This window comes from Symphodus melops, assembly GCF_947650265.1.
Source record: "Symphodus melops genome assembly, chromosome: 1".
Taxonomy (NCBI): Eukaryota; Metazoa; Chordata; class Actinopteri; order Labriformes; family Labridae; genus Symphodus; species Symphodus melops.
The window spans coordinates 49178187-49205867 of record NC_136691.1 but is presented as its reverse complement, the minus strand read 5'-3'; the positions used below and the strand labels follow the sequence as shown (position 1 = coordinate 49205867).

The 27681-nt window shown below is 39.7% G+C and overlaps 2 protein-coding genes across 3 annotated transcripts; one reads left to right on the top strand and one right to left on the bottom strand.

Moving 5' to 3' along the window:
• Nucleotides 1-148: 148 nt before the first annotated feature.
• cep78 (centrosomal protein 78) lies at nucleotides 149-9915 on the bottom strand. Of its 2 annotated transcripts, none has more exons than XM_079344016.1 (16): nucleotides 9743-9915; nucleotides 8803-9111; nucleotides 8517-8692; nucleotides 8188-8260; nucleotides 7971-8074; nucleotides 7681-7855; nucleotides 7476-7589; nucleotides 7077-7141; nucleotides 6852-6954; nucleotides 6075-6177; nucleotides 5861-5903; nucleotides 5558-5698; nucleotides 5331-5408; nucleotides 4904-5085; nucleotides 3461-3623; nucleotides 149-2449 (listed from the first exon to the last, which is right to left on the bottom strand). In XM_079344016.1, exons 2-16 carry the CDS (start codon nucleotides 9101-9103, stop codon nucleotides 1862-1864), a joined length of 2409 nt encoding a protein of 802 aa, XP_079200142.1. In that variant the 5' UTR covers nucleotides 9104-9111; nucleotides 9743-9915; the 3' UTR covers nucleotides 149-1861. The 2 variants fall into 2 exon arrangements, with proteins under 2 accessions (XP_079200142.1, XP_079200143.1); XM_079344017.1 differs by having other exon boundaries at nucleotides 8842-9111.
• A 1043-nt stretch (nucleotides 9916-10958) lies between these two features.
• Nucleotides 10959-27619, top strand: lifra (LIF receptor subunit alpha a). The gene is made up of 18 exons (XM_079353365.1): nucleotides 10959-11146; nucleotides 16625-16842; nucleotides 16948-17084; nucleotides 17516-17669; nucleotides 17820-18095; nucleotides 18326-18455; nucleotides 19771-19907; nucleotides 20090-20232; nucleotides 20596-20749; nucleotides 21342-21406; nucleotides 21693-21930; nucleotides 22063-22248; nucleotides 22508-22609; nucleotides 22751-22897; nucleotides 23063-23200; nucleotides 23295-23388; nucleotides 23570-23636; nucleotides 23779-27619. The coding sequence occupies exons 2-18, from the start codon at nucleotides 16737-16739 to the stop codon at nucleotides 24472-24474; spliced, it is 2970 nt and encodes a 989-aa protein (XP_079209491.1). The 5' UTR covers nucleotides 10959-11146; nucleotides 16625-16736; the 3' UTR covers nucleotides 24475-27619.
• Nucleotides 27620-27681: the final 62 nt, after the last annotated feature.

Genomic DNA, 27681 nt, shown 5'->3' with positions numbered 1-27681 from the left:
CTGTCATAACGGATATTGTGAGAGGTGGATTATTTTATTAAATTCACTCCAGAGATCTTCCCTTCAATCTGCTGGAACTTTTATTTTGGTAAATGCTAAAAATGTGTTTGAAAGTCACATAACAAGAATAGAGACATGATAAGACAACTGAAACATCAATGTGGACCTGAAGTTTAATGTAACTATGAAGTTTTACATGAATGGTCATAAATTAGTCGTATGGAAGGTATCATAGTTCATGTTGCCCACCATGAGCCATTTACTAAACCAATGAGACTTCATGTAAGTAGTTGACAACTAATAGATCAGCTAATGAAGTACTAATAAAGTATTAACACTCTGGTTCATGAAGTAGTGATGCTCTGATTCATGACGTAGTGATGCTGAGTCCAATTGCCAGGATGTTCTCTTTAGAGTGTCATATGTCTTTCTCAGGCAGAGGGTTGTAATACCTTGTCCCTGGACAACAAAGTCCAACCAAGGCTGACGTCCAATCAAAACGTACAATAGAAACTGTTCCAGCTTTCGAAGAAATCTTATTTTTCCAGATTTAAACATGACCGTAAACTGCATTTTATAGACAATGAATGCATTTCTTATAGACACTACACTACTACACAGAGAGAGAAATTTAAAAAAATGCAACAACCAGTAAAGTTTAAACAATAACTCTCTCAATGTGCAAATATGTATTAAAAAAAATGTCCATAACCCAATATGCCGTCTGACGTTAAAATACCAGAGAGGAATATTTTTATACACTCACATGTGCAGAGAGCTGAACTTTTGGCTCTCACTGGTGTTTTGTGCTCACTTTTAATGGAAAACACACGCCAGCAGAACACTATGTGCTTCTCTCACCCACAAAGTTGTGCTTTGGTCACATTTCTGCGTTTCTCAGGATACAGAACCAAAAGAGAGCGCAAACAACGAAAATGTTTTATAACAGATTCTAGTCCTTCTAAAGAAGCGCACGTGCTCCAAAAAGAGGTGGAGCCTCGCCCAGCAGTCTACATCACATATAAGAACTTCCAACAGCACACAGAGCACTAACAGTAAATATAAGTACAACAATTATGTCAGTGGGCAGCCTTTAATTGTGTTTGTATTATAATACTTAGATTTTATTCTTGAAGATTTCAGTATGAGCTTTAATGGCTCATGTAATTATAAAAAGGTAAATTAGCAGTTGACAGATTTTAAACAATAAACCTTAGATGCTGAAAAACACAAACTGCTGACACATTTATATAAAAAAATCACTTTAGATAAAAATGCCCTAAGAACAATAAAATATGCATTTCAGAATACTCACACTTTTTTTTTTTTAAGTGAACTCAAATATTGATCAAAGTGATTTTAATGCTTTTAACTTTAAAAGTCAATTTATTGAGGTGAAAGTCCTTCATAAAGAAGTATTTTCAGAAATGCCCCCTTAGAATGGCTTTGGGATGTGATCTTTGTCTGAAGTCTGAAGTGTTCTCACATGTAACAGAATCATATTACGGTAACCTGCATTTGAAAATAAACTTTGTATAGCTGGGTAAAGACTGTCTTCTCTTTCACTGAAATAAAATAGATGCTTTGCAAAAAAAGGATAAATCAGTAACTAAAATTGTACAACATCTTTACCTGCACTTCTGTTTGGCTATAAAGCAGCAAAATGTTTCCTGAATTCTCGTGCTTTTGAAAGATGAAACACATCTACATTCTGGTCAAACGTCTGCCAAAGATTCAAACATAAATCTCAACTTTTAAAAAAAGACATGTTCAACGTAAATCTTTGACATACTTGAAATAACCAATAATTCAGAAGGACTTCCAGGAGACGGCACTCACAAGGGTCTTAAAATGTCTCAGGTCAGAAGGAATCATTGTCTGACTGCCCTCCCAGACTCACCAGAGATCTGATCTGCTCCAGAGTCTCCATCCCTGGATAGGCTCTCCCATAGGACCCGTCTGACCCTGACTGACCTACTGTAACGAGCCTCCCCTGTCCCCTGTTCCTTGACCCCACAGACTCTGCCTTGTCACTAACACTCGATCTTCCGGACAATCCGCCATGAGACCCATTGCTATGAGAATCATGACTGTTAGCATAGCTCTTGTGGAAGCTGTATCCATTGGAGCTGTTGCTTTTGTGAGAGTTGCTGATGCTCCTTGGTGGGTTTGTTTGAGTCTGGAAAGTTTTACCAATAGAAACCCTGTCAAAGGATTTCTGGCTTCGGAAACTCCGCTCAGACCCTGAGTCATGCTGGGCATCCGACTTTAAACGCTTATCTGTTTCCTCCTCTTCACCTACACCAGTGTCACCTGCAGGTCCACGAGCCTGATTGAAGGTTACACCTAGCGGCCTGTTTTCACACAAGAACTCCCTGCCTGAGGCCGGAGATCTGGGACTGGTGGTGTCAACTGGTTTAGTACTCTGAGCAGGCAGGACGCAGCCTTCCTATAAAGAGAAATTCAAGGTTTGATGAGAAAATTGTTTAACCAAACAAATTGTTTCAAAACCAGTGCTATAAAGAAAACGAATAAAGACAGGGTGACACTTTAAAGGCTTACAATGCAAATCAAAAACACATTTTCTCTTTGGACAACACTCCTTTGTCCCTCAGCTCACCCCTCCCTCCCCTCCTGCCTCCAAACCCCCCCCCCCCCCTTTCTGTTTTACCAGAAAGTGTCTGACAAACGTCGAAAAAACAAGATTCTCTGATCAATTTCAAGTGAGCTGATGAAAGTAGTGCTAAAAACAACAAACAAGAAGGGAGTTTGTCTTCACTCTCTTTTTAGGAAGCCATTACCCCACGATGTAATGACATTGTTTTGACTTATTCTTGCTATATTAGTCATCAGACTGCACATATGAAGCCTTTTACAAAATGTAAAAAAAACATGCATTATAAGGGAAAACTTATCTTCATAGCGCATTTTCTTAGAGCACCATGATGTAACTTTACAGAAAGCTCTGACACCGACTCTGAGAACTCACAAAGCCTAAAGGTTCAGATATGATATATAACTGCTATTTATTACTCTTAATTTTATTTTATTTTTTTAGTGGAAGAGAGCGTGGGGATGACGTGCAGCAAAGGGCAGAAGTCGAGTTTAAATCAATGATCGGTGCAACAGGGACTTTAGCCTCTGTACACGGGGCGCACAACATAAGCGCTAGGCTATCTGACGCCCCAGTTCAGTTCTTCATTTCTTCTTGATGCGGTTGGAAGTATTTTTGCTCAAACGACAAACAGGAGTGTTAGAGCATAGGAGTTTGTACAGAAGGCTGTTGGTAAAAAAAATCCTCCTTAAAAGAAACCGACCTCATTGTCTCATACTTAAACCTTCTGGGCTTCAAAAGTACATGCTTCAAGCTTCACTGAAACACTCATGTCTAGAAAAACTGTGATCACATTATACCCGTGATTGGCAAATGTTTCCCCTACATTTAATTGCTCTCTCTCACCAAAGTTAAAGCATCAGTCTTTGCCCGGACCTCCAGATACTCCTCTCTAGCAACAGACTTCACAACTCCTAAATCAGGTCCTAAAGTAGAGGAGAGTTGAGGTCTGCCCGGGGGATGGAAGTCAGATTTGTCGATTCCAGCCATCGAAGCGAGCTGACCAAGGCTGAAAAAACAGAAGGAGATAAAATCCATCAAAATAAAATCTCCACATTTCATTCTGGTTCTACTGAGATGTACAGAAGCATAGTGTGAGCTACTGAACTAGTCAATGATACCTCTCATACGTACAGGTTGACTTTTTTTTATTTTTTTTTTTATCAGAGAGCAAGATGGAAATTAAAATGTGACCATTTTGCCCTTCCATTTGGATGAATTAGAAAAACATATGTTTTGGTTGGATAGATGGAACAAACATGGGAGGGCATCATGACTTCAAACAGTAGTCAGGACACCTTTATAAAGCCAGACACCGGCTGTATTGTTTCCACTGTGTAAAAGAATAAAGTAGTTGTTAACAGGAGGAATGAATGAGTCAGACTTAAGTCTTAAGAAAACTTTCAAAGCCACAGAGTAGAACTGATTGTAGGGGGAATACATAGAGATATGCAGAGTGGATACTGGATCCACACCTATAGAGACTGCACTTTCATGTAAACAATCAAAGATAACTGAAAAGGAAAGGGAGGATGAGGAGCTCATTACAGAGGTAGAGGTTAAAGTAAATCACAGCTGTGAAACTGAAGAAAAGGGTTGTTTTCACTGGGCTCATGATCAGGTTTCCAAAAGCTGGGAGCCAACAGACCCAAAACAAACACTCTTCTGTTGTTAAAGGGCATCTCAGACTGAAAGTGAAACCAAACACACGTTTACAGGAAAAAAATCCAACCCATCATTTGCGGGACATTCTAAAGCATACAGAGCAAAAGAATCTCAGTATACTTCCTGTTTTTACACTGGCTGCTAAAATACAGTCAAGCATGAACAAAACATCTTGAGGTGTGAAAATACATTTTATGAGGTGAAAATATAAGTAAAGTCAAAATAAAGAAAACATTTTTTTCCCCCTTATATTACTTCTAATATGGACTAATAGACTATATGTCTTAATATCTTAATTCGTCTTTGCTATTGTGTCTTCATTGTTTAGATTCAATGTGATACTTTTGTACAGAGAGCCCGTTTTACTGAAGTAAAATTCTAATAAAGCTGATTCTGATAGAATGGAACTTTATTTCTGGCAACAGAGTGTATTAAAAAGGAGGGGGAAGGGGGAGGGGGTCAATTTAACCCAAATACATAAATTAAATAACCTGAATGACCAGACTTGAAACTGAAAGTTCTACGATAAATGCTCTCTTTACACCGCCTCGCACCGAAACCTCAACTGGCAACAAGCAAAGCTACCAGACAAATGTGCTCCTGTCCAGTTTAAACAATACTTACCCAGCATCCTTGAGGAGATCCAGGAAAGCATGAAACTTTGTAAATGAGGTCTCAATGCTCTCAAGAACGGCCTCATCCTCCAGAGCACCGAAAGCCGATGGTACTGATGCAGCGCCTGTGGCTGCAAGTGCCTCTGACAGGGAGTGGTTGTTGTCACGAAGACGAGCGTTCTCCAACTCAAACTGAAAAGAACAAAGAAAAGAAAGAGTTAAAGAACGGTTAAAAAGCAGTATCCAAAACACACCTTAACATGGCTGATGGATTCTGTAGGTTTATAATTTTAGTCTAGCTTTAAGATCCTTCAGTTCCCTGACAAGATCTCTAAAGCTCAGGAATCCACGGTGTAAAAACTCAAAAACAAAAGGAAGGGAAACATAATGTGAAAAAAACCCAACAGGTTTATAATTATCTTTGAGATGATCCTGACCTCCATGAGCCTTGACTCAGCTTTGAGCCTGGCCCTGCGCTCCTCTGCCAGCCTCAGGCGACACTCTTTTAGCTCCATCTGCAGGACATGCACAACAGCACACACACAAAAACCATCACAAAGCATATTCGCACTGATTAAAACTAAGCCGAGTAAGTCCAAAACCTTTATATCGTTCTTGCTCTCAAAAACTTTCAAAGTTCCCGTTTGAGAAAGACGTAACCGACCTGCATACGTGTGAACTCCGGCCCAGTTATTCTGTCTCGAAGACCAGGTGAAGACGTTTTCTGCTCCACCTCCAACACCACTTCTTCGTCTTCGTCTTCCTCTGAATTTGACTCCATGGTAACCTTCACAGTCGCTGCGCCCTTTTTTTTTTTTGCAGACAAAGATGACATTAGCGTTTTAAATTAAATCCTGATTTGCAAATGTGACTGTTCTTAATATGGCAGTGATCCTTTCACTACTGCAGAATGTTTCTGTTAAACTCTTCCAGTGCATACTTGATACACAGACGAAAGAAAACTCACCTGAAAGCTTTGATTCATCACATTAACTCCAGGAGGCATACCTCTGTAACAAAGGGATCAAACAGCAAAATATCCATCCACTTTGAAACCCAACATTCAAATACACATTGATAATTTAACTTCATAATGTTATTTTTTTTATCTTCTTAAATCATAGAGTTTCCTCCTATAAGATATGGGAAACTGTCTTTTATGGACTAGATAATCTCCTCACCTCTGGCGTCCGGCTCGAGCAGCAGCACGCCACGGCACGTATGAAGAGCGTGTCTGAGAAACGCCTAAACTGCGTCCTCCAGCAGAAGTTCCTTTCCGAGGGGCTGCAGCAGAAAGAAATCATGTAAAAGATTCATTCACAAGCAGGGAGCTTCAAGACAAAGTATGGGGTGTCTGGAAACATTTACTACTGATTTGAACAGGAACACACCGTCACGACGGCAAAGGGACTCAAAGTCGAGCGAATGATTCGGTTTCTGTAAAATGTCTGTATTGCTCATAGTGTCCACTCGAATACAGATAGGTGTACTGGAAGATACTGGAAGATATTAAAAGCACGAGCAGAAAGGCTCTTGTCAAAAAGAACGCTACAACTGTTCTTAACCTTGGTCACTTTCTAAAGTAAACTATATCAAGCACTAAAAGCTGATTTGTAAGTTTCCTTCAGCACCAGTCATCGGTGCTGGCTGAACTTCCAAAGAATGAGAAGGATTAAAATGAATTCAGTTCTTACCAGTTCTCAGGATGACTTAAAAGCCAAACGGTGAGAAGTTAAAAAGAGACAACACGAGCGTGAGATCAGAGAACACTATCTCACACAGAGTGAAACAAAGTCAGACACTAGAGGGTGTGCTGCTATTTGCAGAGGATCGACGGTACGTTAAAATACAGTATGGTTTTTTTTTGTCTGCACAGGGAGACTGAGTTTAACTGTTAACATATAGACAGGTACTCGTGTTTAATGTAAGACAGTGCGAAGAAATATCTGTACACATACCAATCCGTACTGTAGCTTTCCTTCTGACGGTAACTGGCAGTGAACGCCTCCTTGGACAAGACCCTCTCTGAGGCTCTGTGGCTGCAGGCTTGATCCAGCAGTACTACAGGAGAGAATGGATGTGTATCAAATATGAAGCATGCTTGCAAATCATGGATTCACTTTTGATGTCAATGAGTTTATTTTCTAAGACTGTATTTGATCACTTGAGCTGCAGACACTGACCTCTTGTGAATGTCCATCAGCAGTCATCAGCACTTTCTCGATTACAGTTTTAATGAGGACTTTGTCTGTTCATTAAAAAAAAAAAAAAAAAAGTTTTGCAGAGATGCATGTATGGTATCTTCTGTTTTCAGAGACGTTTCTGAACAACATTAACAAAGGAAATACAATACAAAGTATTATAACATGAAGAGCTTGCCTAGAAATAACATACATTGGGGACACAACTAAATAACATTCTAACAATGCTCCAGCTGTACCTCAAATAAAAACCTCAGTATGAAGTGCCCGTTTGAAACTTTGCCAAAAAGATAATACGTCCTTGCATTGAGACAAACATCTATAAAATATTTCTAAAATACATCTATAAAATATTATGATCATGGCTGAGTTACTTCTTACCCACTAAAGGGTTGTTTCGAATATCCAGAACACAAAGAGAAGGATTTGTTTTCAAGGCTTCCAGCAAACGACGAGCTCCCTCATTGGACAGACCGCACCTCTGTAGGTCCACAGCTGTTCAAAAACAAACAAAATAGTTACATAAACCCCTAATTTTAACTTCTACTTCTCAATGTAATTCCCTCAAGCCAACATACCAACTCACCTTTTACCCAGAGGTCCTCAGCTAGTTCATTCGCCAGAGCTGCAGCGCCTCGGTCCCCAATCAAAGTGTTACAGTTTAAGGTGACTCGTCGGAGGCCTCTCATACCTTCAAACTGTGGCTGTCTGTACCTCAGAGACTCTGCCCATGCAGTACCGTGCCTCTGCATTCCCTGATACTAACACAGATATTTCTTATTTTATAAAAGGCATTTTACAAGTACAAGTTTTAAATAAGGTCTGGATTGAATGATTATCTGATAAAAGAGTGTGTAACTTGTCTAAATATAACACCTTGATGATGTTTGCCATATGCTCCGCCCCTTTCCAGGTGAGATTGCATCCTGTGAAATCTACAGTCCTGATGCTTGTAGAATACTTAACACTTTGGCAAATAACTGAAACATAAACAATAAACAAAAAGAATTTAACACACAAAAGACATGCTGACACTCTTCAATCTTGTGAAACATGACATCCAAAGAGGAAACCAAACTGTGAGTATACATACCTTCTAAGCCTTCATCAGTGATTGGACAGTTAGCCATGGATAAGATTTCCAAGGAAACACTTTTTGCCAAACCCTGGATCAGAATACATAAGGTTTTTAAGTTTTTTATTCACTGTTACACTCTTTCACATCGAGCTGTCTGAATCAAAATCAACTTGTGATTTACATTTCGTACATCCAGCATTAATGTTTACGACCCCAAAATGACAGTAACCACTGTGGAAAAAAGACATGGTTATTTATCAACACTCACAGGTTAGAATCTGCTTTGACTAATATCAAGTTATTAATAATAATAATAATAATGATAATATTCTCTTTGTGCATACCTTTGTTAAGGTGATGAGGTCCCTCTCTCTTAGTGGAAGACCATTAAGGTGCAGAGTCTTGAGGTTAGGAGAGATACTCAGACAGTCTCTGAGGGCCTTGCACAACTTAAATGTCATGTCCTTTGAGCGAATGGCTGGGATCCTCTTCTTCAGGTTAGATTTTAAATAGCTTCTATCTAAAATAGGCAGTGATCAGAGTTTATTGGCAAAATCAGTCATTTATTAAATTAAAGTTTCTGTACCTGTTTCTCAATCAGAAAATGTTTTTTTTTTTTTTTTTGGTTACTGTTTCTTGATGTAAAAGGTTTTCTTTTTCCAACCTTACCTGCTTCCCCAGAACCCAGACTTGCTTGGTATGTGCTACTTATTGCAATGTGGTGCAGGTGCTTGTTGATGCAGATAGAGCTGAGAATGGGCGGCCAGTCTGTGAGTTTGACCCTGTCTCCATTAAAGTCCAATATCCCTTTGTCAAGGTTTATCTTTACTGCTGGAAGCGGGACAGATTGCTGTCTAGCACAGGCAAGGTCATAGTAAGCCATAAAGTCCTGGGGACCCTGCCGACGAATTTGAGCACCGTCTTGAACCATCGTTGACCCTACAAATGCAGACAGATAAAAAATTAATTAACAAAAACATTGTTTTAGTCAGAATCATACAAACGTATTTAGTGTCTGGTAGACCAATTTGTGTACATCAAAGCAGCTGTCTTAGTAAACAATACAGGATTTCTGTATGCAAATATTTGAAAATATAATCCTGCTTTTAGGTCATAACTGTAAATACTTTTATGCCTGTTAAAAAACAAAAGTGGAGCCCATATAGGTGACTATAACAGGGGGGAATTAGAGAGGAGTTGTAGGGGCAACGATGAACATTTTAAAGCTCTGATCCCAAAAATAGAAAGTAAAGTAGTAAAAGTAAAGTAAAGTCAGTGTTCCCAGATCTACCGGGTCACATGTTTACGTATAACACTTAACCTTTAACACTTCGGCACCTTAAGGGAGTAAACACTGTCAAATGTATGTTGGTGAAAATAATCAGAAATGTAGTTGTTTCGTTTATCTGTTATGTTATTACGTTCACCGGTAGGGGCGTAAGCAAGCTAATCTCCTAGCAACCGTTGCTACTGAAGGATAGTGGCTGACTATTTATTTGAACGGTTTTTTAGCCTGTGTTTGTTGCCTAATAACGCAATGTTTGAACAAACAAAACAATATTTAATTTACCTTGCACGTGTACCGACGTTTCTATCGTTGTTACAGCATTGTTTTTGGACTTTGTTGTCGACTGTCTATCAACTTTGGCGATATGTTATTGTTGGCAATATTTACGACCGCTCAAAAGTGGCGCTGACATGCACCGCCTCCTTCTCTACCTCACTGTCCGTTTGACTCTGTATGGAAGCCTGCTGCCCCCTATCGGCGCGGAGTGCCATGAAGATCATGTGACAGTCTCGAAAAGCGGGTGAATGCAAACCATAGACTGTAAAAATAATGCAAACCCTCATTTTCTTTTCTTTTTTTGGTGACGATAGGATGTGCCTTTATTGATTCCTGGAGGGAAATTTGGTTGCAACAGCAGCATAGAGACACAAACTACAACAGATTAATAAAGAAAGAGAAAACAAAGAAAACCACAGCAACAGCAGATTTATTTTTTAAAAATCACTCGAAGAGGAATTTAGAAACTGAAGAAAAGAAGTTATGAAAGAATAACCGGACCATATGGGCGAATATAAACAATTTAGTAGCAATAATACAACAACTTTAGTTTAAAACACAGCTGTAATAAAGGAAGATATATAAAGTGATTGATTGTATGGCTAAGCAAACTGCGTCTTTGAAAATATGCATAAAAACGTTTAGGTAAGAGAATGTGTAGTAGGTCCGTTGTCACTACGAGCAAAAGTCCTGTGACCAGGTGGTCATGAGTTTTACCTCTGGAAAAAGGAAAGACCCTGTTTTAGTAACTGGGAACTTCTAGAGTCTGTCTCTGTGTGTGTGTGTAAAGGTTTAAGGAGAGATCACTTTCATATTATAAGTATTTTATTTATTTAAATTAGTTTTATTTAAACGGTTTTGGTTCTATTTCAACATGTTTTTGTGTGATTTTTAATTGTTCTATTTTTTTTTCTGTCATGATTCTTTTGATGACTTATGTGAAGCACTTTGAATTGCCTTGTTATTGAAATGTGCTTGATAAATAAACTTGCCTTGAAGGTGGGGTCTCGCTTTATTATAAATTGGATAGAGCCATTCATCTTCCTATCACAATCAGACGGAGGCTTGCCTGAATTAAAAAAAACAAAAAAATCGTCCACTGCAGAGTCCTGAGTGTTGCTCCTTTTGGGCGTTGTATGCTTGTGACGTTTACGATGCTGTTTTCCCAGTGTGTGTTCAACGCAGCAGGACAACGCCCACTCTCCTGAGGAAAGGCAATTCAGACGATGGCCATTGGTCAGTATTGCCGTCAATCAAACCAGAGTCTCACTATTCCAGTAATCCCACCCAGTTCTAAATTCATTGGGAATGATCCACTTGCGAGCACGGGGCAGGTTTCTTAGAAAGCTGATTTATTGGCTACAACAACAACCCGAACCGTACGAAAAAGGATATCTCGCTACATAGGAGGTAATTCATTTCATTTGTACATGTTATATGTCTTATTTTATAGTCACGTTTTACGTAAGTTCGTAGTTGACGGCTAATTGTAGCTAGCCGTGTTTTTCCAAACATTGGTGGCCTGACTGCGTGATGATGATGATGGGTGCTATCTTCTGAGTGTATTAAAACGACATTTATGATACGTTTTTTCCTTAAAAGTGCATTATCTCCCGTGTTTAAATGCCCTTCATTAAAACAGCTACATTATATGAAGTATATTCACCGCCTGTCAGCTGGTTTTGACCATCAGACATGTAGCGGCTACCCTCATTGCTTGACAGTTGCTAATGCTAATGATGCACATCTCCCTGAGATGATGCACTTTTAATTATCTGCTTTTAGAAACTTTTTTAAAGGTAAACATTTCGATTTATTTTACAATATTGACGAACATATTGTTGGACTTGAGTGAACGGAACTTTTTTAAAGTTTTTTTTTCATTAGGGTTGTCTTGTTCTCATAGGCTAAAGAGATTAATTGATAACAGTGGGCAGGATAAAGATCTATTGCCATGTCGATATTTTGTCACACACCCGTATTAAGCATCGATTCAGTGATGTTGTTTCCACCTGTGCAGGGGGGCATGAGAAAGGAAATCATATGCATAGATTTTCATCAGATAAATATTAACCTTTATATATTTATCCTCTCCCTCCTGGTAAGTTATTTCCCCAGGTTGTTCAACCATCAACAACAGGAGTTATGAGTGTTGTATTTAGTGTTCTCAGGAAGTTATTCTACTCTAAAGGATACTTTCTATAAACTAGTTACTGTCCACTCTACATCTTGTCACCTCAGTATTAGTCAATATGAGACATATATTTACGAGTCATCATAACAAATGTGGGAATGTACGGCACTTTGTAGTACCTGACAGGACATCAGGTACCGGTTTGTGTTTTTCCTTATTCTCGTGACCTTCACTCAGATGTTTGACTAGACGTTTGTATCCAGTAATGAATACGCTAATATCGCACTGAAGCAAATCCTGATTCTTTTTTTAAGTGATTTTCCTCTTATCCTGTTGCTTCTTACATTTACATTTGAAAGAGGCAGGAAGGAAACCATGTTTGGTTGAAGTCCAAAAGCTACACACACACACACACACACACACACACACACACACACACACACACACACACACACCCATACACAGAACTGAATGTCCCTTCTCCGCTGAGGTCAGAACAGCAACATTTCACACACTTGCTCTGTTTTTCACTTTTTCTCTGGCTTGCATCCGGTCTTCCTCTGGTCCTATTCAAAGGTCAAACATAATTAGCAGCAAACGAAGCTCATGTTTCAAAATGTCACCGTACTCATGCTGTGTACCAGAGGCACTGTGTGCTTCTTTCTTTGGTCCTGGTGGTCAGCGTATGACAGCTTAATGACAGTGCTGCAGAGTGGAGGCTGAGAACAGACCAGTTTTTCCTGGGCTCGGCTTCAGCTTCCATCCCACACACTTTGAGAAAAGAAAATACCGTTGGAGATTCTGATCTTTGTTTAACAATGTGGTTGAGATAGTAAGGTGCAGTAAGATTGTTGGCGGTGTGTCATGCAGTTTGAAGTTATTTTGGCTTTGGCTCCATTCAATTTTTATTTTAGTCTGGGTTTTGGTTGAAGCCCACTTTATACTTAAGGACATCTTTCAGACTAAAACTAGTGCTGAGAACGTTGTTGAAGAGAAGAATTTCTTATTTTTTTAAGAAATGAAAACTAAACATTTGCTGGCTACAATTAGTCATACAAAAACGATGAAAAAACAAATCTGGCTCTAAACTTTTGGTGGCACCTGTACTCTTTAAATACGTTTACAATAGATACTGATGCAACATGGTTTAACAAAAAATCTATCTATATAAATCAAATTTATTTGATTTATCTAACCATGAATCAAGGGCAAGGTCATCTAAAACACAACATACCTCCCTCCTTCTTGAGTGAAGCAGGTTTACTTTGGTGACTAATGTTGTTACTGTGTGTATTTTACAACTTGCACAGCCCCTGAATTGATATTCCACAAACATTAATTTGTAACATAGTGACTTATTTTTGCTCCTATTGCTATTTGAGTACCATCTAATGTTTGAATATCTCGGAAATGGTAAGGGGACAAAGAATGCCCTTGAGTACATTTGAATTCTGGGAAAGGGGTTGCGTTACAAGGTGGTTTGTCCTGCACAGTTTATCTTGTGTGTGAGTGTACCTGGATGTTTGCAGTGGGTCCCAGAATGCTGCTTTACACAGCTGCATAGTCAAACAGCACGGGGGAAAGAAAACCAACAGGATATTATATTTAAACATTTGATTTGAACTTCCTTTAATATGACAATTACAGACATACTGTACATATGTTACGACTAGGTTTGAAGGAACAATATCTTTGTGGGTTTTTGATTTTTGTGGTCACATTTATTAATGCTGCAAGGACAAGGAACAGAGTCCAGTAGAGAGGTATTGATTTGTGTGTTGGTGTGCATTTGTGGCTATCAGTTTCGTGGTTACATTTCCCAGAATCTGCAGCTTTTTCCCCCCAGCTTCCCATCAGTGCACTATGTTTTTTTTTTTTTTTTTTTTGTCAGGGTTCATTTGGCTGTGGGGATATATTTGAGGTTGTAAAATGTTTCAGCCTGGTGCAAAAAGTTGGAAAAATAAGGCTCCAGGACCAGTAAAAACATATAACGGCTCTTTTCATGTGGGGGAGCTTCTAACAGGCCCAGAAAGCCTTTAGTGCAGATGCACAAGTGTGTGAAACACAAACTCCAAACAGCTGTATTTATGTTGAGCCATGCCTCTGAATTTCATCTGGAGGTGATACATATTCAGCCAGGAACACACTCGATGTCTTTCAGAAACTATGGAAAGTCTTGGCAGCACTGTCTTTGACAGAAAGCCCAAATTTCCTTTTCACACAGTAAAATCACATGTAGAGTTTTGAACGTGTTGTTATAGGTTACTAAATCTGCTTTAATTAAGCAGCAGAATGAATCCAAGTGCAGTATTGTGCCATACAAACGCCCACTTAATGATGTGATTGTGGGTGCAACAGACTACTGGATGGATGTGACTTTATATTCATCCCACGCCTGAATAGAAGCTCCATCATAAAACTGTAAAGCAGTCCACTTCAGGAGCCAGCTGCAAAATCACTTAGACGTTTTGAAATTCCTTTCATACTCGTACCACTCCGCACAATCTGTTTGTTTGCTTGTGCTAAAAGTCCTTGTAAAAATTTTCATTTGACCTTCACTCACATTGGTATCTTTTAGTTTTCATCATTGGATCCCACAGCTGTGCCTTGTCCTTCACCAGAGTCAGCTAAAAGTGAAACTAAAGGGTTGGAATGAAATGTTAAGCCGTGAAGTTAAATATGCAAAGGGGTGGGTGGGTGGTGTGTTCCTGTTTTCCGTTCCTAGTATTTGGGCCGTCTCTTCTCTGGAATCAGTTTGCATTTGTTTATAGCCTTATGTCCCGTTATTGAGTGCAAGCCATTGGCACTTGGAACAAAGCGTTTCTCTCCCGGGAAGAAAAACAACTGTAAATCATCTGCCAAGAGATTGCGAAACGACAGTCAGGATTTAAGAGCAGGGTTGTGTTGTTTTCTTGTGTTGTCATGTTTGATCACCTTTTAAGATGAATAGATAGATAGAAAGACAGATGATCCATCTCTATCTTTATTTGTAATCTACCTCTAAGATCTTTAAAAGATGTATTTACACATTACTGACAGATTTAGATCAAATAAAATATTTTCATAAATTATACCGTGGGTAGATTACATATATTGGGGTCAGACTGTCTGCTTCAGGTCCGTATCAGACAGTTTTGATTCTACAAATGGCTATCGATACTCCATGTGTTTATGTGTGTCTCTTTGGGTCATACTGTTGCAATAAAAGGCTTGGCTGTATCTGAGACTAAGAGCATTGTTTTATCAAGGTAGCTCTCTAAAGCCTGTCCCAGCATGCCTCAAGAGAAACCATGAAAAACTGCTCAGTGCCATTGACACTTAGAGCACAAAAACATCTTCGACTCAAAGACAGGAACTTGCACACACAAGCTCTTCGAGGCCAAAGCTCTGAACTAAATGATTGCAAAACCTCATTGTGTGCTTTAATCAGGAATGTTGAGATTGTCTCTCTGTTTAGAGAGAACAACGATGCCATTATGAGCCGATGGAGCCTTGACCTTAAGTTCCCTTACCTGGGTGTTTCTGTAGTTAAGCTGATGACTTGTCACTGTGCCAATCTGAAACACATATCTTTGCCATGCATACACATTGTGCTGCTGTAAAAGAAAACCTTCTTTCTTTCTATGTCTCTCATAGAAAATATCTTCAGGAGTGCTTAAAGTGAAATCGGGCAGCCGTAGCTCAGTCTGTAGGGAGTTAGGTTGGGAACAGGAGGGTTGCCAGTTCAATTCCCTTTGCGGACCACAATATGAAAGTTGCTCTGGTGTAGCTGCCGAGGCGCCAGGTCACATCTGCCGAGGTGCCATTGAGCAAGGCACTGAACTCCCAACAGCCCCCCCCTCCACTGAGATTAAAAAAGTTATGTAAAAAAAATAAAATGGCAGCAAATTTTAATCACCGACCATCGCTGGGGTCGGTTTGGTGTTTGTGCAATCCTGCTGGTTCCTGCTTGAATCAAGCCAGATGAAAACAAGTGCCACCTTAAAAACTCTAACCCATTAATCCCGTTTGGTAGTACACTCCTGGTAATACAGGTTTCTTTGTAAAGCGCCTAACGAAATCAAGGGCAGTTCCAAGCCTCTTACATAAGGTAGACCCACAGCTGTATTTCTCTCCAGCTTAACTGTCTCTGTCTGCCTCATATCTGTCTGCAAGCCTCTTAGGCAAACGGCAAAACTAGGCCTTGAGAGTTCAAAAACAACAAAAGTTAGGTTGAGTGCAGGTGAACTAGATAAGCAATACGAAAGGCTCTGAATTTTCAATTGTTTATGTTTCAACATTTAGTTGAAAAGCAGCTGCCTGAGAGCCGTATTTTCTCATCATGTCGAGGTCAAACGTCTTTAGCTGGCAGTGTTGCTGTACCTCAACAAACACAGCTGAGTTGGCAGGGAAGCGTTTCAGGATTGGGAACTGGTGCATTGGATTGCAGCTCATCCCTGAAACATGACTGCGACAACAAGAGTGAACTGGCCAAATCTCTAGAGACCTTTTACGAAAATCCTCTGCATGCCAGAATATTTCCGGAGCAGGGACCTTTTTTTTTTTCTTCTTCTTTTGGCATGACTTCAGCATCAACGTTTCCCAACAACACCGTCGTTGTATTAAACTGCAACTAAGGCTTACAGGCTGTGAGGTTCAGGGAGCTGATACATGTAGCTAAGGTGTTATTTCTATTTCTGGGGCTTTAAATTAGTAATCCTCATATCTTAATAATTGTTGAGTAACCATTGTGTCTCTGTTCTGCTCCCCCTCAGGACACGCTCCGTCTGTGTCTTACCACACAGGATGTCCAGCACAGTGTTACTACAGTAGAGAGCAATACCACATAAGGATCTGCAAACAGAGGGACTCTGCTAGTGGATCATCATGCCTCCCCTCGGTGTCAGTCACAGCTTCAAGCTTACGTCGAACCCCGTGTGGCTCCTCTGTGTTCTGCTGAGCCTCTTAGTTATACGCTCTCATGCAAAAGACGGTAAGAAGAACGACATACTACATTAAACCCTCAACACTGTGAATCGTACACTCTTTGTTTCATTTTCAGTTCAAATCACTAAATCCTGTTCAATCTTCTTTTCAGCCCTGACTGTACCGCAGCAGGTCAGCCTGTCGCCGAACCTTTACACACAGCAGCTCTCCATATCCTGGCTCGGAGGAGCAGCCTCAACGTTTGACCTCATGATCCTGCGAACTGAACTCAATGAAACTGTCTTCTACGTATGAGCGTTTTTTTTTTTTGCTTCTTAAATCTTTTGTGCTCATGCTGTTTTTCTATTTTTACAGAAACATTTAGTTGGAGACATTCTCATACAAAAATGGCCTGAATGATACAGCATTTCTTTGGCGCTGCTTACATTAGCATTAAATGGTTTGAAATGGTTAGAACCTGGAGTATGATTGGCGGGGCTATTTTTCAAGTTTTCACTGCTCTGTGGTGGACTAACTGTAGAGTAGTTTATGACACTTGCATAAAAGAATGAAAAGAAGTTTGTTAGCGCTTTTATTTCAGTTGTCTTGTCATGTTATGTATGACTTATACCAAAATAATCAAGGACATTTTGATTTAATCCTGTATTTAATTTCATACAATATGCCCATGATAAAACAGTTCTGACTCTCATTGTGAACAATCATGTACCATCATGCAGGAGACCGTGTCTGCTGCAGTTAATCAGCTGAGTGGTCGGCACCAGTGGAGCTGGACCTCCGTGGAACCTCTGGAGTGCACCTCCCTGTCTGTAAAGATCCGCTCCAGAGATGGGCAGACAACAAGTGAATGGAGCGACACTCAGATACTTCAAGGTCAGAGTAATGATGTGATGATTGCAGAAAGATGAGAATTACTTTGGGACTGAGATGCATTACTACCGAGATTTTTTTCTCTCCTTCCTTTCATTTAAAAAAAAAAAAAACGATCTGCTTTCTTCTTTTTCCCTGGCTGCTTCTCTATAGGAAACGATATCCCCAGCAATGAGAAATTCCAGATGTACCCTCAGGATAGAATTGTGCCTGTTGGGGCCAACACCACCTTCTGTTGTATCGTGGAGGAGGGGAAGGTCTTTGGTACCATCCACTACAGCAACATCGTTATGAACACGACCCGGCTGAGCAGGCGAACTTACGCAGTCACAGTGTTCAATCAGGAACCGTCTGGCAGTTCTGGAACCAACGTCCCTTGTTCAGACAATCTGAAGCAAATAAAGACCGGAGCGGTGGTGTTTGTTGGAGGTACGCTGAAGAAGTGAATCGTGCTTGGTTGTGTATCTAATGGATAAATGTGTTTGGAAACAGGGGACCACATGGTTTATCTTCAGAAGTTACTTGTTCTTAGCTTAGGGTTAGTCGAATGTGTGCGCACTAAATTAATTTAACTCTTAACATCTTGTTGTAATATGTATGATGAAGTGTAAATAATTTCTAGGTTTTTACTTGCTTTTCAACACCCCCCCACCCCACAGAAACCCCACTGCCCACTGATCTTGTGTGCGAGACTCGTGACTTAACCTCAGCCGTGTGCAGGTGGAACGAAGGTCGGGACACACACTTGTACGGCAAAAAAAGAAGAACACGCTACTCTCTGAACACGAGGTACTCACACTCACCACACAGACGTACATTCACTAAATCACAGTTAGAAATATCCATCTTCACCTGATGCTCATCCAAGTAGGTTTTAAGGATTTATTAACATTAATCCGCTATTAACAAAGTACGTTGCAACATTTAGCCGAGGGACAAGAAAAACTTCCTTTAACAGGCGGAACCAGACCGTTCAAAGAGAGATAACAAGAGATAGATGAACAGAAATATCCAGAACAAATAAAACTGATTCATGGCTACAATGCCCGAAGTGATTGTGAAGAGGGTGGTATTAGCAGGACCATCAGTGTCATTAACAACTATGACAATCCAATGGGCAGCACCTTTAATAATAAGCAGTTGGACTCAAGCAGCTCCAAGATTCATAAAAGGAATCACTAAAATGATGATAAAAGTTAGACTGATAAGAACAGTGGTAGCGGGTTGTGTCAGGCAGGTCAACGGCAGCAGGCCGAAAAGATCCAAATGAACCTACCAGAGCTCATGATTTATGGGTAGTAATGAGATCTGAAGATTTAAAGTTGGTGACGTGCAGTAATAAGATATATGAATATTTACATAGAGAGAGAGGAGCTCAGTGTGCCAGTTACCTTGGCAGTCAAAGCACATAGCATCATACCTAGGGGGCTGCTGCAAGTGTGAAGTGATAAGGAGGTTCACCTCGTTGACCCTGATTGGTAGATGATTCCAAAGGAGTGGAGCCTGAGACTTGAACTCTCTACCTCCTGTACCATTTTTTTTTTTTAGAGTCTGGAGGTAGCACAAGCAGGACTGCATCCTGGGAAAGTAATGTTTACAGGGATAAGGACATAAGGCCAACACTTAACCCAAGAACCAGTAAAGATACCCTCAGTAGTTTATACGTATCAGGATGGGTGAGAGGTGGTGATGTCGATCACAGATTCACAGCAGTTTACAGATGTGCCAGGATGTGATACTTTATCACTTTGTTTGTTGTTTTGTTCACAATATTCCTGCATTATTTATGATCACCCCTCCTGACTTTCACTCAAAAAAAATATTGTCTGAAAAATAAACCCAGAGAGCGAAAAAGACAAGGGCACTTAGTCTAAGTAACCACTTGCTGCTTCTGTGTGTCCATTTAACATTAATAATGTCCTGACTCTCTGCCAGACCTTTTACAGGAATTGTCTGAAAGCTGACAAGAAAAGTTACATTAGGAACATGATTGGACTTGTGTCTGCATCTTTAGGTTAAAGGGAGAGATTAGAATCATAATATGTTTTATTTAAAAATAATTTGATTTCCACACACTTACCAACTGTTTATGTGTTGTTTGTAGGAGTTGCCCTGAAGGAAACCCGCAGCAGAAGCAGAAAGAGTGTGGCATAGACAAGTGGGAGGATAACTTTGCACTGGTAGCTGTTAACCCTCTGGGCCAGTACAGCCTCTCTGACTCTGCTGAACTCACACACAGAGGTAGGTTCATCACCCGTACCTTCACTTAATCGACTGATGAATACATACGAAAAGAAAATCAATATACACAAACTTACAACCACATTTACCACTTAGAAGTGCACAGAGCCATGAAATACAGCCTAGTAATAGTTGAACAGTCTCTTCAGATTACTAACTGTTGTGTCACCTCACCTCCTCAGTGCGTCCAGTAGCACCAGCTAACGTAATCACAGTTGTCAACGCCTGGAATGCCACCGTGCTTTGGCAGTGGAAGTACGAGGGTTATTCCTCCCTCGCTCTGGTCTGCCAGGTAGAGCTGACCTCTCAAGGGTCCAAAACAAAGGTGAGGTGTGTGTGTGTGTGTGTGTGTGTGTGTGTGTGTGTGTGTGTGTGTGTGTGTGTGTGTGTGTGTGTGTGTGTGTGTGTGTGTGTGTGTGTGTGTGTGTGTGTGTGTGTGTGTGTGTGTGTGTGTGTGTGTGTGTGTGTGTGTGTGTGTGTGTGTGTGTGTGTGTGTGTGTGTGTGTGTGTGTGTGTGTGTGTGTGTGTGTGTGTGTGTGTGTGTGTGTGTGTGTGTGTGTGTGTCACATCTTGTCAATGAACACACTCGCAGCTTTTTAACAGAAAAGCTTGAAATTATGTTTTCTCCATTTGTGGAGCCATCAACGCACCAAACCGTCATGAAGTTTATATGAATATATGTTTCCAGCGTACCTCCTCTGGTGTGGGTCTGCGGTCAGTGGTTCTTTCAGACCTCTATCCTGATGAGGATTACAGTATCCAAGTCCGCTGTGGTGCTCAGAAAAATTTCTGGAAATGGGGAAACTGGAGCGAACCGTTAACCTTCAAAACCAACACTGATGGTAAGTGAATTATTTGTGGAATCTTTTCCAGATAGCTGTGGTTTGATGAGCTCGGGCTGTACTGTTATTATTGTGATAAACAACATTTGTCTAATTGATTATGTGTCATTTAAATAAATGGTTACATCTATAATTTATTAAGATGTGTTTCCAATTAACTGAAAAAATAAACAAAAATAATGATATATAATTATTATGAATAATTATTTACATTACATGGCAATCGCTGGACCTAGATTAGTTCTTTTTTTTTTTTTTTTTTTTTTTTTTTTATAAATCTGATTTAAAAAAAAAAAAAAACTTTCTTACCTAACTTTGTAATCTAGGAAAATAATGACTACTTTAAAGTATAGATAAAATGTAATATTTTATTTGTTTCAGGATTTTATAGTAGTTAAAAATATTGCATTCATATCTCTCTTAACCTTACTGTGAAGCCCCTGTGTCCATGAAGATGCTCAGTAGTAGTTAATGTAAACGTTTGTTTAAGAAGTTTATTTATAGAAATAAGATGAGTGCCATTTTTAAATAGCAGCAGTGGTAAAGATAAGTCTTTTTCATGACTATACTTTTTTTGTGTGCGTCTTCTCAGTTCCAGATGCTCCTGATGTGTGGATGAGGAGGAACAAAGACAACACTGGGCAGGTCATTTGGAAGGTAATTAATATCTGAAGATGTTCTAGATAAAAACATCAGGTCAAAAAAATATTTTGGATGAGGTGATTTTTTTTCTTCCCCTTTGGAGAGCAGCCTTACTGCATGTTTATGAGCACCAACGAGAGGTTTAAAGTACAAACCTGTCTCCTTTTTGACCTAAAGCTGTTTCCTTCGTCATATGTTTATATTCTAAATACATCTGAAACAGTTGGGGTAAAGGGGATTTAAAAAAGACTTTCTTTTTCCTCTTAACCCCTTCTTCTCTTTCCCTTGAATCCTCCCCCAGCCTCTGACACGACGACAAAGCCACGGTCAGATCACAGAGTATGAAGTCACCCTCTGGACCTCTGAAGAAAGCGTACAGCACACGGACATCTTTTCAGCAGAGACATCTGCTGCACCAATCAACCTCACTCAGATCGCTGCTTTCAGCAGAGACACCAAGGTCACAGCAACAGTCATTGCAAAGAACAGCAAAGGGGCATCTCTGCCTGCAAGTGTGCTCATACCTCTACATTTGACAGGTCAGTGGAAATTGACCTGGTATGAAGAAAAAAAGTAGTTTGTTTATTAAAAAGAGCTTTAAACACTTAGAATAGGACAAAATGAAGATTTGCAGTTTCTTCGTTGCTGTATGCATTTTCTCTTCTTTCCAGATGTTGGACACATTTCTGTTTCGAGGGCAGTTTACACAGACCAAGGTTTCCCTTTATACTGGCAGAGCGACGCCAACGCCACCTGTGGTTATGTTGTAGAATGGTTTGATGCCTCCTGTTCACAGAACTGCCTCGTGGAGTGGCTCAAGGTGTCTGCTGGAAATAATAATATCTCCATTGAGTCGGGTACGCCAGCCTTTATGCTACCTTTATATTGAATTTATACAGATATTTCTTTTGGCATATTCACAAACTAAATGAGCAGAAAAATGCAAATCAGACAAAAAAACCCTCCAGAGTTTGTTCCCCTGCTATTCGCATTGCAGTATTTTTACCTTTACAATTACTCAATGTTACTTTTAATGTCATTGATCTACCTAATACAGGATTGTCAAATTTGAAACATAATCTTGTAATGCATAATAATCTCAATCTTCTCAATCAGCCAACTTCAAGCCGGGTGTGAGATACAACTTCTCCCTGTACAGCTGCTCCTCCGAGGCCCCAGAGCTGCTGCAGCGCTGGCAGGGATACATGCAGGAGCTGGGTAAGGACGTGATTGCAGATGGAAATCTTATTCTTTGAGAAAAAGGAGATGACCTCAGAGATCATACACTGCATTGCAGTTGCTGACTCTTTTTCTTCTTGTCCTCTCATGTTCTGTCTGCCGTCATTGTGGCTCCATCAGTTCCGTCCACTTCTGTCTCTCTATCAACCAGCCAGCAGGACTTTGATGTTGTCCTTACCTGGGGAGAGATCCCGCTGGTCGACAGAAGAGGCTTCCTCCTGGGCTACAACGTTTACATGAGTAATGGCCCCCAGCTCACACTTCTAGGTAAGAGGGTAGAGACGGTACAGCTGTTATAAAGGATCAAATATAAAACAAGGAGAAGTTATTTATAGATACTTCATGTGTTGATATTTTATAGATATGTTAAACTCACTTTTCCCTCCCTTATTTTTCCCTCTTCTATGTTTTTCACACTGTCTTTTTTAACAGCAAACTTGTCAGATGTAGGAATCAGGAGGTACACAGTGAAAGCTCTCTCTGAGGGCTCCTACAAGTTCACTGTCAAGGCGTACACCTCAGCAGGCGAGGACACAGGCGCCACTGCTTCCATAACGCTGGAGCCATACAGTATGTGAATGTATAGTTTTATGGGAAGCAATTCACATTAAAAAGATACGAAAAAAAAAACATCTTTCATATTTCTTCTGTCTTGTTCTGACAGCTGATTGGCTGATCCTGGAAATCTTGGCTTCTCTGGGAGTCACAGCTTTATTCCTCGTCATTGTCACCTACATTTGCTACAAGAAAAGAAAATGGTGCGTATGTCTTTTTTAAAATATTTTTTCTTTCTGCCTCGTGTCTCTTTGTGTATTTTCAAAAAGAATTGTCAAAAGGAAACTTTAAAATATCCCCAATACTTTATCAAAAGCATTCAAAGTATTTTTTGATTTCGTCCAACATGTGATGATAATGTCCTGTATTTTGCTTTGTAACCAGGGTGAAAAAAGCCTTCTATCCAGACATACCTGAGCCCAAGCTGCCTGGTGATTGGTCCAGGTCTCAGGTACAGTTTCATCTTCATCAGATCATACACATATAGGATTACATTTCAATAAATGACTTCAGCACACAATAAGGCTATATAAGAAAGTTGTCTCTGTTTAAATTGAGCCACTAAAGTGTGGACCCCTTCTGTATGTCTACAGGGGCCGTTGGATATGAAGCCATCTCCTCACAACGTGGTTCATATTGTAGAAAGGCCTGAGTGGGATTCCAGTAAAGAGGCTCTTGTGGTCATTCCTGAAGAAGATGAGGATGAAGAAGGCCAGGGGTTCGGAGACGAGCCAGTTGATACAGACGAGCCAACGTCACTACGCTACTACAATCAAGTGGTAGATGAGCGGCCAATCAGACCACGCTTCCCAGACTCCTCTGATTCCTCCGCATCCTCTTTGGATTCAGCACGCACCGATGTGACATACACAGGGATCCAGACATCAGGGTCTTCTTTGGTCTTTCAGCTGGATCCACAGGGCTCCTCTGACACCCACCGCCCACAGGCTAATCTGTCTCTCAGCTGTGGAGGTGGAGGAAGGGGTTACCAGCCCCAGATGCAACCCAGAGCCCACAATGATGGCTTTGACTCAGCTTCACCCGAGCCGTTCCTCGAGCCTCAGGCTGCCAGCTCTGGGGGCTACAAACCCCAGTGCTCCTGGCACTTGGACTCACCAGAGGAGGCCGGGGAAAGCGCCGGCTTGGCGCCATCTCTGGGATCTCCCACTTCTGTTGCTTCCACTCAGTTCCTCCTCCCTGATGGAGAGGAACATAGAGAAGAAAAACGACAGCTATCGTCATCACCTGCAACCTGGTTCACCAACCTGTTATCATCCACAAAACCATGATATCCTCTCTCCTTCACTTCTAGCAGCCAGGCCAGAGAGGGGCGTTCACAAAACAAAATTATTTTTTGTTACTATTGTTATGCATAGCATATAAAGAAAGGAAAAAAATCCCCTTTAATGTAGCTCTGCTTTCATACAGTTTCACATTCAGGTAAAATATGCTAATTTATTATTAAACACAAATGTAGATTACTCTTTCATGCAAATACTATAAATACCAGATTCTGTATATTTATATGTCAAAACATTTCCACAAATACAACAAATCCCCTTTTCCCTCCGCCCCTTCATACAAAATACATGGCACCTCCTGGCATCCTGTGGTTGTTACATCCCCCTCACTGTCTCCATATTATGGGCATTTAGCAATTGCATATCCTGTGTTACAGATGAGATTATCTAGCTTTTATCTTTCATTTCCGATGCTTTTTATTTTTTATGTTGTGAATTTGACTGCACTACAGAAAAAAATAACTGAGAGCAAAAAAGACTGTACACTAGCTGAAAAGGACCTTTTTCATTTTCAGTCTTTTTTTGGAAGAACACTAAAAAGACAACAGTTTAAATGGAGGGTCACTGTGAAGAAAGGAAACCCTTCCACTCATTGGTAGCTGTGTCTTCGGCTAGTTCATTTTGCTTGTTCGACAACAGCTTAGGAAATAAAAAGCTAAAATCTACAAATTAAAAGTATTCCAAGATGGCACTCTCCTGTAGCAACACCATGGTAGCTTCCCTCCGAAGAGATGTGGTCTGTTTTTCACATTTTACTGTCTCAACAGTGGGTTTTCACTGAAAGATGCACTTATGATGGAGAAAAGTGATTATGTTGCTCTGATACACGAGTGGTGCTCACTATAATGGTCTGGAATTATGTGGGTGATGAGCCCCGTAGATAAACACTGATATAAGCTAGAACAAGATTATAAACTGATGTAATTTAATGAACGAAAATACTCAACAGTTACTTTGGAGTTCATTATGTTGTTTTGTTAATGTCTTCATTTATTTTTTGTATGTCTTTGTGTTTTCCATTCAGGCCAGTTTCACTTTTAAATGTTGAGCGTTATCGCTAAAGCTGATTGAGGAGAGCAAATGAGGAGAATTAACTTTTGAATTGCCTGGATTAATGCAATGCTTCTAGAAAGATGCACATTATCACCTTTCACAACACTGCCTTGATCCTAAATGTAATGTATCATAAACAAGAATATCTTACAGCAATGCAGTTCAGAACTGGTTAGAAAATGTATTTTATGAAGCCTAACACAAAATTGGCTGGTTTTAATAGATTTTAGTAAATGGTAAAACTGACATTTATGTTTGCTTTGATGTTTCCCTCAACCATTGTAGTTATATTGTGTGCGTGTGGAGAAAAATTATTTGAAAGCTTGATTTTGCAGTCTATAGAAGTGGTTAAAAAAACAGCAATGCTTGCTGTGCTTCTTTATTTTTAGAAATATGTAAATCAGCGAATTTTAAGTTTTTAATAAAAAGTATGAACCTATTAATTACTTCCTTTTATGTTCCCCTGACACCTCCCTGTAAGGTGAAGTTTGAAGATTTTGGGAATTTGGATAAAGGGACGAACAGGAAAGAACGTATTAGAAATTACAAGTATGTGTGGGAATTGTCTGATTATCGTCCGCTTCAGAGCGCTTTGGCAACTCACTGATGTCAAACACTGGCCACTGACTGCTCATGTAATCACTTGCATTACATTATATTTGCTCTCTACCATGAGCTCTGCTTCTTAAAAGCATCATTATGCAAACATTGTCCTTTGGCCCTGGTTTGCCTGTGTGGCAGCATTTTTTTTTTAGTTTGTTTCTCAGTGCATCCAGCCAACAAGCTTTAAGTAAAACTACTGTGACATGAATAAGGATTTTGATTGAGAGTAATAGCTTTAATGAGGAAAGGATTACAGGTGGACAGTCCTTTATGACTACTGAAAAAATATCTATCTTCTTCGTCTTTGTCTTTTATCACTGATATGAATTTTTGCCTGATTAAGGGAATAAAATGTTACAACGGTCTAATTTGATAATAACTGCACCAAGCAGTTGCATTTTGTAAGATCAGTGATGAAACAGGTGCAATGGTTAAGGATGGATATAGTTTCTAGTCTTTTAACATGGCAGCAGATGTCCTGTAAAGCGTGTTTTGTAAAACAAACAGTGCTTCAGAAATGTACCTATAAATGCTACGTGTTACACACTTTTATGTTAATTTCAATCAACCAAATCCTTTTAACATTTCCTTTAAATCTTTTATGCAACAAACATAAACATACATATTTCTTTTTTCATTGTTTCCTGCTTCCAATAGAAAATGCTATGTTGTAAATTGTATTCCCCATCCGACAACAAGCAGATATAATGTTAACTTACCAGCTTTCTTGGGAGGAAAAAAGTCAAATGTTTATTCTGATTAATCTAAATATATGAAGTCCTAAAAAGATATAAAGGAATCTCATGTTTAATGTATATTTGCTCAAGGAAATCTTTTTATAAAAATATCTAAAACTCATTTAAACTAAATTACGATTCTGTCTTATTAGGATAGTTTAGCCCGCTTTGCATTCCTTTCTTATCACAGCATTGTCGCTTTGCTAGGCACATTATAACTTGGGCTAGAGAATTCAACAAACAGACAGTACATGGTGACAGCTGACTTGTACATTTCCATTACAGTCCATGATTTTTTTTTCCACTGTTCATCCACACCTTTAATGGGATCCTGTGATTACTCTGTGGCACATTGGGAATATGATTTATATCGCAGGTCACACTGCCACCTTATACATTTTCATCTCTGGCCCGACATGTTTGCAAAATGGATGCATGCTGTATAAACTATTACTACAAAACCGTTGCTAGTAAGTCCTTCAATCTCCATGTTTATTTTACTGTGTGGCTTTGAAACACTAACACTGACTAATGTTGTGCATGACAACAGGACTGAAGAATTTTGCTCCTTGAAAGGCTTTCATTTCTAAAAATGCTTTAAATTACATGATGTGTAGTGAATGGTTTACTATTGAGTGAAAGAGATGAAGTGCTTCTGATTGAATAATTGTTAACACTAATAAAACAACTGAAATGCTACTTGATTGATGCAATAAAGTTATTTTTCAGGCCACCCTTAATTGTGTCCACGTTTATTTTTTTTCAAACCAATTTTATCTCTAGAAAACAAATGTTTCCAATT

Excerpts from the sequence above, each read along its gene's own strand:
- cep78 (XM_079344016.1), bottom strand. The coding sequence starts at position 9,103 with ATGGTTCAAGACGGTGCTCAAATTCGTCGGCAGGGTCCCCAGGACTTT. Across the intron at positions 8,693-8,802 it reads ACCTTTTACATCAAGAAACA|ATAGAAGCTATTTAAAATCT; the intron begins GTAACCAAAAAA and ends TGCCTATTTTAG. Across the intron at positions 5,904-6,074 it reads GCTCGAGCCGGACGCCAGAG|AGGTATGCCTCCTGGAGTTA; the intron begins GTGAGGAGATTA and ends CCTTTGTTACAG.
- lifra (XM_079353365.1), top strand. The coding sequence starts at position 16,737 with ATGCCTCCCCTCGGTGTCAGTCACAGCTTCAAGCTTACGTCGAACCCC. Across the intron at positions 21,931-22,062 it reads CATACCTCTACATTTGACAG|ATGTTGGACACATTTCTGTT; the intron begins GTCAGTGGAAAT and ends TCTTCTTTCCAG. Across the intron at positions 23,637-23,778 it reads GTGATTGGTCCAGGTCTCAG|GGGCCGTTGGATATGAAGCC; the intron begins GTACAGTTTCAT and ends GTATGTCTACAG.